At 37.5% G+C, this 20,836-nt stretch overlaps 1 protein-coding gene across 4 annotated transcripts in view; it reads left to right on the plus strand.

The window, feature by feature from the left end:
* Positions 1 to 20,836, plus strand: part of LOC118824274 (A-kinase anchor protein 2) — a 146,228-nt gene that overhangs the window by 104,642 nt on the left and 20,750 nt on the right. The window contains exon 1 of one of the 4 annotated variants that reach the window (XM_036594297.1): positions 6,585 to 7,585. The exons of the other annotated variants lie outside the window; for them this stretch is intronic. Within the exon in view, the coding sequence (XP_036450190.1) occupies positions 7,526 to 7,585 (60 nt within the window). The 5' untranslated portion in view covers positions 6,585 to 7,525. Of the gene's footprint in view, positions 1 to 6,584; positions 7,586 to 20,836 lie in introns of those variants that run through there. 4 annotated transcript variants of the gene reach the window in all.

The following is a 20,836-nucleotide window of genomic DNA, read 5'->3' on the forward strand; positions in this document are numbered from 1 at the left end:
AATATTGTGAGAATACCAAACTGTGAACCCAGTACTGAGAATCGAATTTAATCTTGGGCTGAGTCTATCGTTACAGCCCTGGTATGCATGAGAAAGAAGAGAATCCTCCATGTGTTCCACATGGAGATAATCAGACATAGCTTCACAGGCTTCCTCTGAAAGGCCTAAAATGCCTCTTCTTCATTAAAAATATAATGAATTGTACTGTTAGTCATGGATGGCTTTTCAGTGTTTATAATAGCTGCTGCTAAACTTCACTCAAAGCACAGGCGTAAAGAACGACAGGCCTACATGTGCCAGAGCAAGGTCTTCATCTTCTCTTTGGTTATCTACGCTTCAATCATAAATTAAGCCTTGGCTTATCTGAGAGAGACACTGAAACGGGTTGGTCCCAGTGTTCATTTTGCAGTTATGGAGCTGTATTTTGTTTCAGGTTTGTATGTTGTTCCTATTGTGTTCCAACAATGTATCAGACTATACTAGGAAAATATTTTTTCTTAAAATATTGGGTTCGTAATTCTAGTTTGAGCTACTTCTGACAGTTCATCAGAGCTCATTCACATTTTTGTGTAGAACATGAGAGCAAGCATGCGCCGCAGCTACAGGCTGAATTGTCTCTTTAGAATTCCATCCAGAGAGGCTTTCTTTCGCTGTCTCCCAGGCATCGGGCCTTTTGTGTGGCCGCCTGTTTGTAAAGGGTGAAAGGGAAAGGGACCCATGCAACCGCATCTGTGGCCAGTGTTGATCCGAGCTCAGTGCGTGTCACACTCAAATACAGCTCCTCCACAAATACAGCCAAAATGATATCTGTCTGGATTGTGTTCTCTGCACTTTTGGTAGGTGGAACTGCTTTTGTTTTTGTGGCAATATTCAGCTTAGTATTCGTCTCTAGGCCTGCATCTTTGAGCAGATTGTTTGGGGTTGTTGTGTTGAAATTGTATGTGCTTTAATGGGCTTGTATCATGGGAAACAGATTTTTCCATTAAAAGAGTTTGATGTTGTATGTGAACACTGTTAAATTTTTCAAAATGCGCTGTTCACTTTACAGCACACAGTCCATATACAGCAGCTAAAAGAGCCTGTTTAGAATTCATTGTTGATGTAATGTTATGAAAACCAGTGCATTTACATATATCTGCCTATTCAGTTTACAGCAGATTAGCCCCGCCCATTCTCATTGATGTTATAAGGAGTGTTTTAGCTTGGATTGTTTTTGAACAATGCACAATACAGGCCAGCCAATCAGAACACAGGTCATTTGTGTACATCAGTCTTAAAAAGCAGCAACAAAAAGTTCAAGCCTGTTTATTTGAAGGGAGATTAAAAAATTGTCATGTCAAAAATGAATTATTGTTTTTGGTACATGAAACCTCACAAATGTTTCACAATGGATCTCAGGGAAAGAAATTCTATACAAAAAGCAAGCAGTGCATTGAAATTTTAACACAAAATTATGGTTAGAATTACTAATAAGAATGCAGATATAAATAAATGAAGCAATAATGAGCAAAGCTGATATTACAAAATACAAAATAACCATGGAAATGATCTATTACCAAGATTCTGTAGAGTCACGTTAGAATAATATGCCTTATACATATTGAATAGACACAGACAAGACAAAAATTTATCACATAACCCAAACTAAGATGATGGACATATGAAAGCATTGTGGAGTCTGCACTTAAAAGGGTGAATCACAAAGAAGGCATTTGCAGAAGTGCTTCTGAAACCCAAGGGGCTGTTCTGATTCTGTTTTTAGCTTATTCTTTTTAGCTCAGCAGGATGACAAGAGTTGGACATGACTTCTCCTTCCTCTTCTTTGGAACCCAGTGTTTGCTTATTTTTTTCACAGTTTATCACATAAAGCAGTACGTCATGCAGAAATGCAGCCATGTTTCATGATATATCCATTCCAGTGAAGTGTTTCAGGATTACAACATTAGAATAAAGTAAAGAATTTTTCATGTTTATTCAGATAATAGAAGGTTTGTGTATGCATAGCAGAAAATTCATTATGACTGTTGACCCATGCATTTAGTTACAGAACCACAGCCTACTATGTTATTACATCCATTTACATTCTAAATTGTTACCAGTACTGTGCAAATATCAAAGACCACCCTTCATTTATTTAATTTCATATCAGACCAGCCATGAAATATAGGTTATTCATTTTTCAGCATCTGGATAAAAGCAGAAAACATATTTAACATAAAATTACACAGAAGCCTCAACAACTAAATATAACTATCACATTTTTCAGTATTTAGTGCATCCACTCTTTGCCCTTATGACAGCTTCTATTATTTCTTTCAGTTTTTCAAAGAATATCAGCAAATATTAAAGAATATCAAAGAAAAAAATTCGAAATATTTTTCTACACCTTCAAAGTTCAGTCATAGAAGTGCTTCTGATGATCCAAATAATCTGGACTCTGGGGTGGACAGTCCATTGTCCTGGGAACACCAGCAGCTTTGTTTGATTTACACATTTCCTTGAGTGAAACTTGACTTTCTCCTCTCTCTCAAAGATGAAAGCTTTAAGTACTGTTTATCTGTTTGGAACAGTTTTGGTGGTCTACCAGGTCTTGCATGGTTGTTAGGAGTCCCATTTCTCTGTAACTGTTAATGATTTTTTGATATTTTGGAAACTCCTGTTTCTTATGTTTTATCTTATATCTAATTTCCTCAGAAATAACTTCTACTCATGGGCCATTTTATCTGGAATTTACATGAAAGGAAGGTCTCTGGCTTTTGCACACTGTATTTCTTCAAATGTCTGCATTTCTGTTTAGACCCATTGTTATATTGTGTATTACAGAAAGTGTACTGTACTCTGTGCTTAGTTCCTTAACTACTGCGTGTTCAGCAATATGAGCTTTGCAGAGGAAATTCAGCACAGGAAGCAAAGGCATCCTGAAAAAATGTGGGCAAAGAAACACCTGGACAATCTGCGTGATTATGAGCCATTATATTTTATCTTAAAAAAGCAAATAAATCAATAAATAAGCAAACGATTGTCATTGTGAAATAGAATTATTAACCACAATGCCTTAATATAGATACTACCTGACAGGTATGAAGTTGAACTGTTACTTGGCTGGAACAGCTGAAAACATGCATTAGCAAAAGTGTTGTTAAGTGTTAACAATACCCTAGGAAGTCAGAGTTTACAGTAGCGATGAGGAATGACAATAGAATGCACATTGTGTTGCACGTGACTTCGCCTGTTTTGATTTTGTTGAGCATTTGGCCTTGGATACGGATACAGACAGAGGTTCTTCCTCTGTGACCTTACTTATCATACTACACTGCACGTACAAACAAATTATCCCCCCTACCACCACCATCCTGCTGCTAATGTGCTCTAAAGTGGCTGTGCTATTTTCTACAGTGCCTCTACAGCATCTGGAAAAATACAATATCCATCTTAGCCTGGGCTAAGGTATGCCATGGCAGGATATTTCATCTGTGAGGGAAGGCAATTGCAAGACACGTCCCCACACACAAAACAATCACCTGGCCTTAATGTGTTCCCGGAGGAGTAGTTGTGAGGAAAGCAGTGCTGCTGATTAGCCAGTTAGCTTTGAGGACATTCCTTGGTGGAGACAGATCTTTGAGGACTCATCATTTTGGAGTTTGCTATTAGCATCTCGACAATCCCTGAGTCGAAGTCGTTTCCTTTCTAGGAAAAATTAACTGTCCCATTCATCCCATTTTCCACTTTCTCCAGATGTAGTCGATCAGCCAAGACATGTTTGGTGGCCAAATTTTGCTGAGCTGAGAGGCTAACGTTGCTAACAAACACTAAAATTCAATAGTCACCGAATTTTTTTTGCAAGTACATCCTCAAAACCTCTCTCAACCCACTCAAACCACATCCAGGTCTTCAGTATGGTCACACGGACTTGTCACTGTGATTTAGGACAGTAGGAGTTGGTAAATGGAGTGGCTAGCTATTTTATACAACAGGTGTAGTGCTAATGTATTTTAAGCAGTTTGAGAGATGTTCTGGGGATGTTTTACAGAAAAGATTTGGGTGACTAGTATTTGTTAACAATGTTAGCCTCATAACTCCAGCGCTAAGGAAGCAAATTTTAGATATCAAATGTATGTTGTGCTTGATTAACTACATTTAGGGTCAGTGGAAAATTGTGTAGATTAGATTTTTCACCAAAGTATTCCTTCAAGTTCCACATCCAATATGTTTTGTCCTGCAGAAATTTTTCTACCAAAAAGCAGTGTCGCTGTAAACACTTGGCTGTTAAGTAGTCAAACTAGCAACATAGCTACATACCTGCAATGTACAAGCTTACTCACACACATTTGACAATGTATGACTGGCAAACTTAGCAAAACAGGCAACACAAACCAGCAAGCTTGGTAGTCAAGTGCCTTTGTCAGTAGTAGGCTACAATTTGAGTAGCTAGTGTTGTTATAAAATATTGCTGAAGTAGCATGTTGTTACAGTCGTAGCCTTACTTTAACATAACTTCCCTTAAACAACATGCTTTCATTAGCTTTCTTTTAGCAAGCGTATTGCGTATCATATTTTTGGCCACTCACTGACCTTATAATTAAAAGGAACAAGTAACATTTCGGAGAAAGAATTTTTTACAGGACAGGATGAAAGGACATTTGGAACTTTTTTGTGAAAAACAGGGTACACATTTTTAAAAGGTACCATTTGTTTGCCCCTTAGACAAAAATGGATCTAGAGTGTTGTTCATACAAAATGATGCATGGCCTCTGGGGTCTATGGCATGCTAGACTCTAGTTGCAATCTTTCATGGTATGGTCAGGTGCAGTAAGCTGTAGTGAAGACCGCTCGAGAGTCTGGAATAACTGTTCTGAATATGCAAGTGTGTCAGAGCCTGGCTCTCTGAATCTGGGTCATGTGTGGCAAGGACAAGCATACTGATCCATTACAGCCAAATGGGTCCAGCTCAGCTGCCAGCTGCATCCACAGGAGGATGAGCCAACCTGGCCGGCCACCTCACAGCCCTACTGAGGTACGTGCTGTGAGAGAGCCGTTAATGACCTTGTCTGCTTTGAAAGCTGTATTCTCTCAAATGCTGAGGTCCTGTTTACAGATCCAATATCAGCTGTCTGAATCTCTCAATATAATATAATATAATATACAAATAACAAAGGGGGAATTACCCAAATTACAGAGACTGGTATATCTCAGAGCAGGACAGGTAATACACGATAAAGAAAAGATTGCATGTGCAAGGTAGGGCTGTTTCTATGGATTATATTAGCAACCAAGTATCTGCACATTATTGTGATAAATAGTTAAATTGAACAATAACAAGGTATATCTTATTGGAAAAAGACAAACTAATAAGGCTTTGTCTAAAAAAATAGAGCAAGAACTGCTTATAAATGGGTATGTTCCTCAGCTGTGTTTCATGCTGTAAAAGCAGTAGAACTTAAAATATGCATTATCATCATGATGCAAAGAATCATCTAGTCATCACTGATTAATTCAGAAGGAAAATTATAATTGCTGATTTTTGATCACTGAGTAATCGAGTTTAATCAAATAATCATGGCAGTCCTAATGCTAGGCTAAGCCTAGTTTACTGAGGGATAAAATTTAGAGTCCAATGAAGGTCCATTAATGACATTTGCTAATGTATAGTATTGTGTGAAAGTCAGAGACCACCCACCATTTGTTTCATTTCCACTCAAAATGTATTTAGAATATCATTTTTATCATTTATAATTATAATATCATAAATATATTTTTTCAGTGTGTGGTGTGTCCACTCTTGGCCTTTATTATAGCCTCCGTTCTTTTCAGAGGTCTTGATTCAGTTTTTCAAAGAAATCCACAGGGACATTTTTACACCCCTGCAAAGTTCAGTCTTAGAACTCGGTTGCATTTTCTGCTTCTTGCAAATGCAATTAATCCCAAACATATTCAGTGATGTTGAGGTCTGGACTCTGAAGTGGTCAGTCCATTTTTTTGAGAACATCAGTGGCTTCATTTGATTTCTTGTCAGCTTCACATCCTTTCAGACTCATAGTGTTGAGTTGTCTTCTCACAGTGAAAGGATGGACAGAAACTCCTGTGGATTTTTTCAGATCTAAAGCAAGAGTGGATTTTCTCTCAAAGATGAATAACTTGTATTTAAAGACTGTATTACACTTGAAATTAAATTAAAAAGGTGAGTTGTGCACAGTGATGTAGCCTTGGAAAAAAATACAGTCAGATTTTAGTATGTCTGGTGAGAATGAACTCATCTAACACTATGCAGTACTCCTCTGTTCTGTAGTGCAGACTAATGAGATGGCGGGCAGTCCTCTGTTCAAACACCTGTGTCTCCTCTAAAACGCCAGTAGTGCCTCAAGAGCTCCTGCATATGAATTCATGCATTACTGCATAAGCAGGGCACTCATCAGTGATTCATGACTTGCTTTGTATTCTTCCCTTATCCCTCATTTTAGGGACATAACCTATTTACAGAGGCTAAGAGCCCATCTCTGGATTGAGGACATCATTTGGTTTTGTATAGGCAGGCTCTAAAAATGATTTGGTTATTTTGGACAGAAACCCATTTTAGGTTCAAAACTCCTAAAGGCTCCCAAAATGTTCTTGGCTGAGACAGATGGCTCTAGGAAAAACATAGATATAGAAGTTTTATGTTTACGGCATTTGGCAGACGCTCTTATCCAGAGCGACTTACAGTTTGATCAACAATTTGATTTACGCAAAGATAGTGTTAGCAGTGTTGCCTTATAACTCTTATTGGTATAGTGTAGGATGCTAACCCAGGTGGGGGATTGAACCCCCATCTACAGTGTAGAAGGCAGAGGTGTTACCCACTACACTATACCAACCAGCAATATATTGCACTTTTACAGTAAGTTCTCGAAAGTCAGAAAGCTCCTTTACAAGAATAGTGTTTTAAAAGACCATAGACGGAAAGGTTCTTTAGAGAACCCCAACTGTGGCACCGCTCCAAAGAAACCTTTTTTGGCACCTTAATTTTAAGAAAGAAAGCTCATTTTGTAGGAGGATTGGAGGATGGTTGGCTTTGAACATGACCTCAACCTCAATCAAGATGTGTCCTGTCTAGAAATGGCTTTGCACAGCTTTGCCATTAGAGAAGGAACCACCTCACCCAGCCGTTAACTTCCATCGTCAAAAAGAACATACTTCTTAGAACCATAAGCCCTGCAGCTTATCTCCTCATATGAGAACTAGTGCTTGCAAATGACTTCCCTCTCTGATCCTTTGCCTTAGAAGAGAGTAAGCAGGAGACCCGTATAATTACTTTTGATGCTAAGCTGATTTTCAGCTCAAAAGCTCTCATGGATGACTTTGCTTGAATGTCCACTGCTGATGTCTGCAGTGTGGTGGAATGTACTCCCAGTGCTCATTGTTTTTGTCTTGAGGGGAGGACAGGAGAACTGGGGAGCTTTAATTAAAGGAGGAGCATGTGTGTAATGAAAATGCTGGAGAGGTAATGGATAGTTGTTGTATAGCTCTGAGCCTCAAGAAATAGAAGGACATGCTGAAGTATACAAGACCTTGGCAAGTGCTTTGTTTCACAATGGATAAAAGCTTCATGGTAAGATCTTTTATCTTGCTGAGTTTACTGCTGACAATCTGGCTGTCTATAGATTTCACTTCACGACTGCTTGTTTCACATGTACATAGGGTCTTGTCTGGTGGGAAAGTTATTAGGAGGTGACATGGACAGGCACAGGCAAGCTTGTCCTGTGAATCTCTTAACTGTGGGCTAATGAGAAAATTGCAGTCTTTGTTAGCCACAAAACCAAATCTAGGTTCGTAATGAGAGAATCTAATTAAAGAGCTTTAAATAGCGACATTTTACTTTCAAATTAATGGCTAACAGCTGTGAGGATCTCAGAATGCCCATAGTAAAGGGAAGGAAATTTTGACATGGGTAGCTTAACTGCTAGCTGGTTTCTAATGTTCTTCCTTTTGACTTGTGTTAACCTTTCTTGTTAAAGCCTGTAAACCTGGGAGAGGTAACATGTGGCATTGACTTCCAGCTCCATACAAAATCCACATTGTTTTTTTTAAAGGACATGCATTGAATACACTCTCAGAACCACAATCAAGCCACAATCTCGTAGCCTCTTTTTGCAGGCCCCACAGTGGCCATTCTGCGTGCAGAATAGAAATGGGCTAAGATATTTTAATTAATGAAATCAAAGGATATACTTTTCCCAATAAGTCTGTTATCAGATTAACTAGGACAATGTTGGTCCTGTATATGTGAAATGTTGAGCTGCTAGCAAGCGATGAGGGGTGAAAGGGGAGGGTTGAGGACTTGTTAAAAAAATCATGTACAGCTGCCACAGTACAAATTAGCATTTAAACATAAAACACTTTTATAATTGCTGACTTGTTTGCTCACCTATGAAGATGTTAATGTTGGAAGAAGTTCACAACAGAGAAGGCATTTTATGGCTTATAATGTGATCTTTCTAAGAGATGAAAATATACCCTTTGGAATTTATTACATGCAGTTGCTATGCTACTGTACATACTATTCAATAAGAAGTGACCACATGAATGTGTTCCTGACTCTAGAACTGTGGGAACAAATTGCATGGGAAAAATGCATATTTCAAACAGGCAGAAGAGGCATTTGATGGCTCAAAATATGTTCTTTCTAAAAGAATATACACTTTGGAAAAGGGTTAAGATGCCTTTTTAATGTGGCTGTAAAGGTGTTGACCTTAATAGAATAAAACTATAAAGCTATAAATCAGGCAGTTGTGTTCAACAACAATGCTTCTTCCATTTGTTTAAAGTTGCAGTAAGTTTTAACCCTATTAACTGCAGTTTCACTGCTCTCTTTTCACGTCTTCTGTCTTGCTACACTTTACCCTAACTTCTCCTAAAGAACACTGTATCAACAACAGCAAATTATGCTGTCACGCAATTCTGAGAGTAATCAGGTATTAGCTAATATGCATAGGACATTTGTTTCTGATGGCCATTCTAACACAACATAGCTAGCTAGCTAGCCATCATGTTCTTAGAAGAGCTAATATTAGCTTGCTAGTTAGGCAGCTAATGCGGAGACAGACAGAAACCCATGTATCTTACAATGCTTGGTACAACTGTTCTAGCTGGTTCAATCTAGCCCAAAATGTAATACAATTCTAAGTAATTACACCTTTTGCTGCAATTTGATTTGTCTGTGCTTAAGAAAAATGCAGGATCATCTCTAGCACAACTCACTTCACATAGCACAAGCCTATTTTAGCTTAACCTTTCAATCAAATTTGACCATATAACTCTGTCCAAAATACAGTCTAGAGCTGTCAGGAGAAGCATTTCTGAAAAGCAGAACAGACTGCACAGTACGGGAGCCTGCTGTCTGATCACTAAATGTAGAGCAGTGGAGATGTGCTCTATTTCCCACTGTCCCTCTGGGCCTATAAAGCAGGCTAACCACGGTCTGAAGACTAGCCTGGGCAGGCCAGTTCCTTTCAGCAAATCATCCTAAGCAGACTCTGAATCCACAGCATACTGCATCAATCAACACTCATCTGCCTTCTGCCAATCCTGCATCAGATCTAATAATATCATATTAGTATCATGTGACAAGTTCATTCAAGCAGTGATGTTAATGAATTGGTTATTTATTTATTTTATTTCTTTACAAAACTATGTCAAGTACTGGCAATGAATAAGTTCTCATAAGCACAATATCACTGTCATTGAAAAGGACCTGCACAATATGACCAGCTCTCAGATGAAGGATAGAATTAAGACTAGTAAAAGTCATTGTTTGAGTATACTAGCATGCCCTGTATTGTGATTAGATTACTAAATATTAAAATTGTGATACACTTCATAGCATACTACAATATATGGGGGAATCAATAATGTCACATGGTTAAACCCACATGCAAAGGAAATATAGTCCATTCCTTACTGGAAAAAACTACTATAGAATACACAACAACACTAGCTGTTCTAGTGCATTGATCTTCAGCAATCTTGATTATAAACCTGCAGGGTCGATTTATTAAACCCTGATGAAGATGTAGGCGAGTCAGGGAATTGAATGATAAAAATCTTCAATCTGGCTGACTGGTATAAAAGAAAAAAAAGAGGGAATGAGGAGAACTCATCCAAAAAGCAACCTTTTCTGGTTCTAAAGCATGCTTATTAAAAACATTGTGATTGGTTTTAGGGCTTCAGTGTTTCAAATTTCAAAACATCAGGAAAAACCCACCTCTATGATAGTGCTAGTTCCTGCTATGGTATTCCAATAGTTTGTTAGCACTAAGCTAACAGCGATTTGCATGCACAGCTTTTGATATATGAACAGCATCACATCACATCAATGATGCAATTAAAGCAAAAAAAAAAAGTTTAAAATCTGACTGGTTGATTCATTTGTCATTTGTTTTTATGATGATGGTCTAATGCTTTAGGACTTCTCTTCAGCTCCTGAAGCCCTAATCAACAAGAGAGCTCACTTAGTTATATCTCCATAGATACCACAAAAAAAACAAAAAAAAAAAACAAAAACAATTCCTGATTGGCCAGTTTTTTGCTTATCATTTGAAGAATTTAGCCCTTTTGTTTCCATCTATTTCCAGTACCGAGTTTAAATACAAGCATGATTCTATGAATAAAAATGAACTAAAAATTAAAGACATGTATTTTTTAGGTTCTAGAAAACATGAGGCCTAGAAGGCCCGGAGGGTTCCCCTCTGCTCAACAGATTACAGTGTCTGCATATCAGTTTTGCAATGGCCAATACTGTAATAACAATATACTAAAGCTATATTGTGAAGCACTATTAGAAGGACTTGTCTAGGACCCTTTAGCCTGATGCAGCCAAGGCTTTTGGGCTGCCACAGTTTGTTTACAGTACCACATGGTGTGCAGATATCAGTGTGGCGTTGATTTCTCCAGCGTAGCACTCATTATCTAATTAAGTGGCTGTAATTCTGTGTTCATTGACCAGAGAGCTGCCTCCTTTAATGGTCTCCTAAACCACTTAATGGTTTACTGCAGATAAATGCAGAGGCCTGTTCCCACAGCTCTCGAGTCAAGAACACATTCTTGAGTCACTTCTTATTGGTTTGTACATCCATAGTATGTACAGTAGCATAGCAACTGTGTGTGATAAATTCTAAAGTGTATATTTTCATCCTATAGAAATATTTTGTTTGCTGCCTTTAATCAACTCTCTGTTTTGACTGTGGCTAGGTCGGCCTGTATTTGCATGCTGCCAGACTATCAAGGGCCACTGACAGTGTCCAGATGACCCGCTACACCCTCCCTTCCTCAGATTAGAGGTTATTTTAGAGGCTGTACTGAAAGCAGCGTGTGGGGCCTGAGGCTTTCTGTCCTCCCTGTTTGTTCTCCAGTCTCTGCTGTCATTCACTGATCTACCTCTAAACGCACAGAACTCTGAGGTTCCACTGAATTCTCACTGTTTCTATACAGTTTAACTGGGCAGGGTTTCTTACAAACATGTTAGCACAAAAGTCATCATTTGATGGGTGTAGGCCCTCTCTATGAAAACACTTTAGATACTCAGAGTGTTCTTTTTGGCTTCTCTCTGTCAAGACAATGGGTGGACCCTTAAGTGATAGCTTAGGGAAAAATCAAATGTACACACCCCCATATCTGTTTTTAATTACCCATTTTTATAGATTACACTGTCAGAGACTGCATAAGAAAGTGTATCTAAGATTACTCAAACTCAGTGTAGCTTGAAGGAACCTTTGTAACAACATGGGCCTAGTAGATATAGTAAAAACTAAAAAAGAAAACTTTAGTCACCAAATGAAAACGATGAAGTAATAGAAAAATGTACAAATTTGACTTTTTTGCCAATCTCTGATATTTCTATTACCACGTCCTATGAATTAATGTGACTGGCATGTGCAGTACTGTGCAAAAGTCAGAGAACATCATTCATTTATCAGCAAATTAGACTCAAGAGCTAAATATAAAACTAAGCATCTAAAATGTTTCAGTATTCAGTGTGTCCAATGTGCCTTTATTACAGCTACCATTCTTTTCAAGAGACTTGAGATCTGCAGAGGTATTTTTCCAAAGTTTTATCACAGTAGTTGGATGCATTTTTTGCCTCTCACAATCCAAGTAATCCCATATACAAATTTAAACTTATCTTAATCCACCTCTCAGATGTCTAGTTTTGATGTCCTAGAAAATGTTCTTCTTTTTTGTCTATTTCCTTTTCTCTGTAACAGCTTCTTGATAGCTACACATCATTTCAGACCTATAGATTTTTTTCAGATCTGAAGCAAGAGTGGAGCTTGATTTTCTCCTCTCTCTCAAAGATGAAAGCTTTAAGTGCTGTTTATCTGATGGAGACTGTTTTGGTGGTCTACCAGCTCTTGCACAGCTCTTAGGAAGCCTGTGTTTTGAACTCCAGTTTTGGGAGCTCCTGTTTTTTCACTCATTTTCCTTTGACTTTCCTCTTCCTTTTGCAAGTGGATTACCATAATATCCTCAGAAATCTCCTTTAGCCATTTTAGATACACGAGAAATAAATTTGCAAGGCAGTTAAGGTGAGTGTGGAGAGTTCTTTGTGAATTTAGGAGTCTCTTTGAAGGGAAATATAATATCAGTCTTTTTTGAATAGCTTTTGTGGGCTTTTAAGACTGGAAGGGCAGAAAAGTTTATGAAGCAGTAGCGTGCACAGAAGTAAAGATTTAATATTATACTTCGTGTTAGAGGCTTTTTGTGTAATTTTCAGTTAAATATGTTTCCTGCTTTTATCTGATTCTGAAAAATGTACTTAATGGCCATTTGAATAGAAATTAAATAAAATTAAGGTCGGTCTTTGGCTTTTGCACAGTCCTGTATATAACAACCTTCTGTGCAGTATTGATTAGCTTGCATTGACCTACATGGCAAAGCCCCCAGCTCTCATAGCAAGAGCACCAAATTGACAGGCTGACTCACAGTGACGTTTTAAAAGTCACTACTTGTTTGTTATTTTGGCCTTCGTAGATTACGCCAGCCAGCTCTGCCCCTAAACCTTTAAGACCTTATCAGTGATTATTTTTGAAAGGGTGTAATTTCAAGATAATTACATGGTAAGCATATCCGTGGGTTGGCTTACACGGCAGCTTAGTTTGTTTATGCTGACTTGTTTATGCTCAGCATTATGGTAGGTCTGCTGTCAAGCCTGACACCAGTCATTATTCATCAAATGAAGTTTTATGATTGGACAAAAAGGCCTCTAATAAGTGCGTTCATGTATATAGCTGTAGCTTTAGCACAAGTCACACAGTAAATTCACCACTCTATATTAGACAGTGGTGTAATTACAGACTGTGCACTTTAGAGCAGTTTTACACTGTAGGTGTTAATTTAACAATGCTGGTTTTGCTGCGTGGGAAGAAAATGAAGGCGGGCCTGGCTGCCCTGGTAGACAGCAGTACTGGACACATGGCTGTTTCAGTCCACTTTCCAAAGCTCTGGTGGTGCTTTAATAGAAAAATGAAATAAAACTTCACATGAATCTTGGTGGTCGTGATGATGATACAGCTGTCTGTGTGTTGGAAATGTGACAAGCTTGACCATATCATGGAAAACCAAATTTCTCTCTCTCTCTGTTTTTTTTAGGACAATGTATGTAAAGAAATGTAAAATTTCAAAACACACCATTCACTCCCCAGTCCATACATAAGAACTTATTTACATATGCCCACCTATTCAACGTACAGAGGTTTAGCTTCACCCATTCATGATGAAGTTACAAGGAACGTTTCAGCTCTGACTGCTTTTTAAATGAGGCAATATAAATGGCAGCCAATCGGACAGAGCTCATTTACATGCATTGGTCTTAAAGGCACAATAACAAAAACACCCTGTTTAATCTTAAGGAATAAAGAGTTTGGTTATGGTCATGTAGAAGTGAACTGCCTTTTTTTGGGTACATAAAACCACAGAAATATAAAAAGTAAAAATGTAGGATACAGGCTCTTTAACAGAAAACTGCTATAAAACATCACTTTCTTGAAGGATTCCTGCATCTTGAAGATGACAGATAATACAATTGAGTTTGTGTTGGAAATACAGGAAGCTTGACCTTTATTTGTTCAGAGCACATGGAAATTAAAGAAGAAAAATGCGTCAGCTAAATCACAAATAGGAAACGAAATGTTGACTGTGACAATTAGGCCCGGATATTCATTAAATTGCAATCTGGCTGAGAGGCAGTTTCCAAGAGAAACATTTCCCTCGAGCTCCACCGTTCTAATTTCTCACCCTCTTGGTTGGCTTTTGAATGCCAGCGTGCACGTAGCTACATTAAATATAGGTGACTCTTAATTATCCATGATCTGAATTTATGGGTAGTAAAAGACAGGCAGATGTAGTCGTTTGGGAGAGGATGATGACAAGACTGTATACTTTTTTATAACTATAGATTGGCAGAGGTGTCTAGTGACTACTTACATTTACTCAGCGACATGAACACAAGTAAAAGTTTTGTTGACTATTTTAAAATACTTAAAATACTCTTTGTATATTTGTGAAGAAAGGAATCTACTTTTTATTGTTAGATTCTAATCATTATCATTAATATTTAGTTACTAATTTCTTCCTGTCTTAACTTTATAATGAATATGTATTCAGACCATGTTACATTTTCAGTATTCAAAATGCAGTTACATTTTTACATTTTCAGAAGAATATTTTCTTAATAAAATCAAAAATTAAAAAGCACAACATTTAAAAACACAAAATGTGAACTCCAACTATGCTTGTTTATGAAATTTTTTGAATCAGAGCACTGTGTGTCATCTTTAGACAGATTCTAAAGAGAAACACAGTAAACAGCTTCTCTGTAAACACTGCTAAAGACTGAGTAGACTGATAAATCAGTGTGATGAGCCAGTTATTTACCTCAGTGTTACTGAGCTCTTTTGAGGGATGATTAAACTCATAATCTCCTCAGCAGTGGACGTGTTCACGAGTATATGGTTTTTATGAAGGTCCCCTGGTGTATTTACCAAAAAGTGTCCCATTTTGCTTGGTTCTTGAGAGAATTTCAGAACTTCATTCAAATGATAAGCAAATTTTGCATGACATGTATTAGCAGTAGAATGACACAAAAAACACCATTTTTTCTAAATGTCTGTATAATTCAATTGTAAGATGTAAACAAAGTGATTTAGAGACGCTTCATGTGAAATTATTTATTGAAGGGAAACTTATTTACTCATATTTCTTTACAGTGGTGGTGATAGGAACCAGGGGTCATGATATCTCCAACACAAATGTAGCCATTTTAATTACTATCCAAAATGGCCAGTGAACCTACATGTATCTTCTGAGTTTTGATTTCTTGTTTTTAGCGAGACTATTTTGCCCTGCATACACCTCTCCACCATGAATATATTTTTTAAAATATGTTTTAGGCCAAAAGCTTAACTCAAAACTATTGCAAAACAATCTCAGTCTTGGATGTCAGGCAACATGTTTGTAACCATTTTTATGTAATGACTTTCTGTGATGTGGCTTTTTGAGGCATTAAATACTTTAGACATCTGGTTCTTATTACCACCACTGTGAACAATTCTAACTCAGTAAGTTTCTTTAAAATGGCTCAAACCACTTTAAATTACTATTTTTACATTTTAGTCATTCAATTATGCAAATGTTTAAGTAAAAATTACAATCACAGACATTTTCACAGACAAATGTTTCATGTGCCTTTTCAAAATGTGTTCTAAATATATTCTGAATAGAAATATTCTGCTCAATGTTGGTGATAACACCTCAGTTTAATGCTTCATTTTAGACAAGAAAGAACCTGAAAAGAGAAGAATAGCACCTAATAAACTTCAGTCCTTGTGCTGATAGATGCCACAGTTTTATAGGGAATCCAGCACTTAAGTAATTGTTTTAGCCTGGTCCTTTTGTACTTCTACTCAGTTTATTTTTTGGAAAGGTAGAGTCATTATTTCACAGTAACAATAATTTCACTTAAGTATGGGTTTAGGCTACTCTACCCACCTCTGTAGAAAGATACAGTAAGATAATAGGACATTTATTAGTGATAATATGTCATGTAGAGTAGTAGTCATGGAGATCCTTTTTGCTTGAAAGGGCTTGCAAGTGTGTTAGTAGTCTAAAAAAACACAGTCCTCTCCTCATCTAAAGATCAGCTGCTATTCAAGTGACAGTAAAAACAGTTCTTAGCAACAAAGCTACTGTAGTTCTTTTCATTGGAATGACAAGAATAGCATAATTGCTGGGCTGTGGTGAAGGTTACATTCATGTCTTTATATATCCCTAAACACAGCATACATTAACATTGTTAGCACAAAATAAGATGCAGTGAAGAACCTTGAGTGACTTAGTGGCATTCAGTTCTCAACAAGATCTTGTTGTCATTGCTCTTGCTCTTATCTGCATGCCATTGTTTCTCATGGTTCATTTAGAAAAGGCAGTTCATTCATTATGCCACAAGGACATTAAAAGCCTTTGGTGGCATGATAAAATGTCCTTTCCCTGAGACAGGGACTCATTGTTCTATTTCTATTTCAGGCTTTCAAAGACAAGGACATTGCAAATAAATCATTTTACGTACGATACTGAGATTAGTAAAACATCTTAAAAATAGACCCCTATAACCGAGTTTATGTGTGATGATCACAATTCTTATCACAATGAGGCAACGTAAAGCCACAGTAACACTAGATATTTGCAGTTCACATTGCCTTGTTAACTGGGCATGACCAAGGCTAGTCTGGAAGACTGGCAACAAAAAAGTCCTCCATATTGGTACAGATGGCAAGCTAGCTAACTCGCTAACCATAAACAGTAAAGATACAAACATGAACATAATTATATAATTCTATACTCGTGCATTATAAATAAGCATATATGTATATGCTGAACTGTTCTGTAGCAAAAAATGAGTAGATAACTGGTGGGGTTTGTGGCAGTGGGGTGAGCAGCTGCAGTTAGCCAAGGAGCTAACATCACAGTTAGCAAGCTAGCTAACTCACCTACTGTAAACAGCAAAGATAATAATGCAATTACCTGATTGACTGCTTATCATGCTGTCTCTCTTTTATGTGTTTATATAAAGGCAGTTGGAAAGAAATGTTAAAAGATTTGTGCTTAGACACTGCTAAAATCCATTTTAGAAGTTCGCTGCTGCTATATGAAGGGCCGCAGCTTCAGAGGTCAACACAACCAAAGCTGTAGCGCTACTGGTCAACTGCACAAATCTGTGTGAAAGTTCACCAAAGCTGAACTCAACAGAAAGTTTTGCCCACAAGTTTTTATTCACCATGGAAGTCTGCAATGCACAATCGCTCATCAAAGCAAATTCCATTGAAATGAATATAATTTTGCTCATGAAAATTTGGCAAACACGAATGTGACTCAGCCTTAAGTGTTGGTGTGAACTCCATCTGAACAAAGGATGAAGTATACAAGCTTGTTTATTAGTATACTCAAAAAACAAAGAACTGGCTCTTGAACATGTTAAGAAAACAAATCACGATGGTTTGAATTTATTTGGCCCATTTTTATAATATAAAATTAAGTCTGTTGAACCTAAAACATTACTCAAATACTTTGAGTTAGGAGAATGTTCTTGTATATTTTTTTGTCTTGTCTTCAGAGATATTATTGGCTCTTGGCTCCATCTATTTGCATGTTAGCTCTTGTTTTCCTTAACATCTCTGTGTTGTCTTTCCTCCTAGGCTATCTTCTCTTAGGTGTACCCATATTTTGGTTAATTGACTAGCCTCATTATTGTTGGTGTTACCACAGACTCTATTGCTAAGTAAGGTTCTAAACTCATTAGGCACTAAAATGTTCACTTTCAAACCAACTCTAGTATAAGTTGGGCCAACTTAAGTTAAATCAAGACTAGTAAATCATGTTTAGTGAACTTTAATGTTGTGATACCAGATTAAGTTTGTCCAGTTTAAGCACATTAAGTTGGATCAACAAAATTGCCTAATTCTAAAAGAAACCCATTTCATTGAATGGAAGTACTTTCCGCAGTTGAATTGAGTTTAGGTAAAGAATGTTTTTTTCTTGAGTGTAGAGGTGCACAATGTATACTGGTGGTTGTTACTTTATTCACTCATAAATAATATATATATATATATATATATATATATATATATATATATATATATATATATATATATATATATATTTTCAGTCTGATGTTGGAATAAAAGCTGGCAGCCCATTTATTCTCCCATTTCTGTTCCATGTTTGCAAGCTGCTCTATCACACATAGAAAATGTTAAATCCTTTAAAAATGGTCATATCTGATTTAGTTATGCAATGTTTGTGTGAAATTAATCAATGATCCATTGCTTAACCTGTTTTATGCTCACTGAACTTTATATCTGGATTATAAAAAAGTAACATTAGCAGTTATTGTTATCAGTGTCAGTCACTATGAGTTGTTAATTATAAGTTACCATTATCGGTCCAGGAATTCCACATTTGTTTATCACTAGTTACGGGTGATTCTGTGAGTCACAAGCTGGACGAAACACTAATGCTCTGGTCCAGCTAGGTCATGGGTGTGTGAAGCAGAGTGAAAATGACATTCTTTCCCCACCCTGAGGTTTGCTCTCCACCCAGCCATGCTATGTCCTTTGAGGGGGGCGTTACTGGTACTGCTGTTCCCTGACTGGGGGTGTGAAAGGCATGGTGGCTGTGTGTATGGCTGGTCCAGCACGAGAGTGAAGGCGGGACAGGGGACGGGGGTTTCTGATTCTGACAGAGGGGGTTTTTGTGCATATCCAGGGAGCACATTCCCCTTCTCTTTAAACCAAGCCCCCTTGGCCCATGACATCACACCCCACAGTCAGACTGAGCAAGAAATTAGACTTGGAGAAGCAGAGAGAAGAGAGACATTGTGCTAGAGAGGGGTGTGGGCAAAAAAGAGAGGAAACGGCACGCGGCGAGTGGAGAGGAGCGGGGTGAGTGAGGCATAACACTCTTTCACTAACCCACACATAGGAGGAGAAAAAGGAGAAGGAAATGGAAGGAGTAGCCAGGAAAAGGTTTGTGTTGTCCTGGGCAGGGCTTCTACTGGTTCTTCTGAAAGACCTGTAGTCATAGAGTGGTTGAGCTGTATTTGGACCATGAGTACTCTGTAGACTGTATAAATTCAAATAGGATCACAAGACCCTTAAGGAACTTTGGGTGAGAGCTTCTTCTGACTTGTTGTGTTGACCAGCTTGGGTAGGAGGACACTTTCTGTTTCAATTCTTCAGTCATTGACTAGACCATGACAACAGTGTGGCTAAAGACTAGACTGTATGGATTAAATACAACCTCAAGTAGTTTCAGTTCCTAAGTTGGGAACTACTTTTGATTTGTTTTAACTTGCACGAGTTGGTGCACACTTTCTCTTTCGATTCTTCTTTCACTGATGGAAAAGTTAGCCACCTGTGTAACTGAAGACTAGATTAAACCCTGGAGAAGATTCAGTACCAAGAGGTAGGCTTTTAACTCCATCTTTGGAACTTAGTTGCTAACCACCTTCATCATGCCCTAAATTTAGCTGCAGAGCTTGATTAGTTTTATGAGTTTTGAAATAATTCTGTTCATTCCATTCTGGTGATGTCATGTCTCACTCCTCTTTTGGTCATTCAGAACAAGCTTCTCCATTGAATCCCCCCCTAGAGATGCAGGCTTCTGTAAGAGATCCTATTTCAGGATGGTCATGTTGTCACTGTCGGTGCTTTGTGTCAGCCGCTCGCACCCTCAGAGTGCTGCCCAGAGGCTTCTAGCATTACCGCCGAACTTTCAGCGAGTTTTGTTTGTGAGAGTGAATAAAGGAATGTAGCAAAGTATGCTGGCCCAGCGTCTCTTCAAAGAGTGCGCCAGGGCTGATCTGCATAGGGAGGCTTAGCTTTGTGTTAACTGTCTGTGTCAGGCTAACTGTTTCCAGATGTTTCAATGGCAACACCATGCAGAGAATGTCATTTAAAGAACAAGGCACAAGCCATAAGCCCTCAGATTTAAATAATGATAACAATGTCAATGTTATGTTTGCTTTCAAAAGTTTTGTATGCTATACATACACTGCCTGGGGACACTTAACTTATCAAAATGGTTTTCCAAGGTGTTATTAAGGTCTTGTTTTTTGCCTAGTAAAATCCAAAAACAGTTTATTTGTGGGGCATTAAGCTTTAATAGCATTATTAGTTGTCATAATGCACAATAAGCACTTTGTTAAGACCTTGTTATAAAAATAATTGAGCATAAAGTAATCAACTATATTTACATCATATTAGTGTATAATTAGCAGTATTTGATTCCTATAAGTAGTGTCAAGTCTGGAATGTATTGCATTAGAGCTAGCTGGAGTCACTAATACTTCAAATGGAGTTTGACATTATTAGTAAGAGGCTAAAAAGCCCAGTACTTTGCATGACAAATTCAATATCTATTCACAATTACAAAAAAAGACTGGCAATTATTCCATACAAAAGATCAATTTTATCCAAATCTGGTTGTCCAAATGGGTTGAAACTTAAAATATTCCTACTTTGCATGGTATGGTTAGAATATGTTGCACAAGTTGACTTAATGAAATCTTGTTTAATGCTTTTTAGGCTTTAATTTGTAATGACTAAACTGCACTTAGGAATATGAAAAATATTAGGATTATTAAACTTTTATTAGCCCTAAAGTAAAGAACCCCACAAGTCACACACTACTACGTAGAACAAGATTTAAAAGCTGGCAATTATTCATTAATATCTGAATTATTAGTGATGATTCATGCTCAGTAACAAGGTTTACCCTTCAATTGTGTAATAATACAGGCTATAATGAGGAA

Source organism: Colossoma macropomum, unplaced genomic scaffold (genome assembly GCF_904425465.1).
Source record: "Colossoma macropomum unplaced genomic scaffold, Colossoma_macropomum, whole genome shotgun sequence".
NCBI classification, from domain to species: Eukaryota; Metazoa; Chordata; class Actinopteri; order Characiformes; family Serrasalmidae; genus Colossoma; species Colossoma macropomum.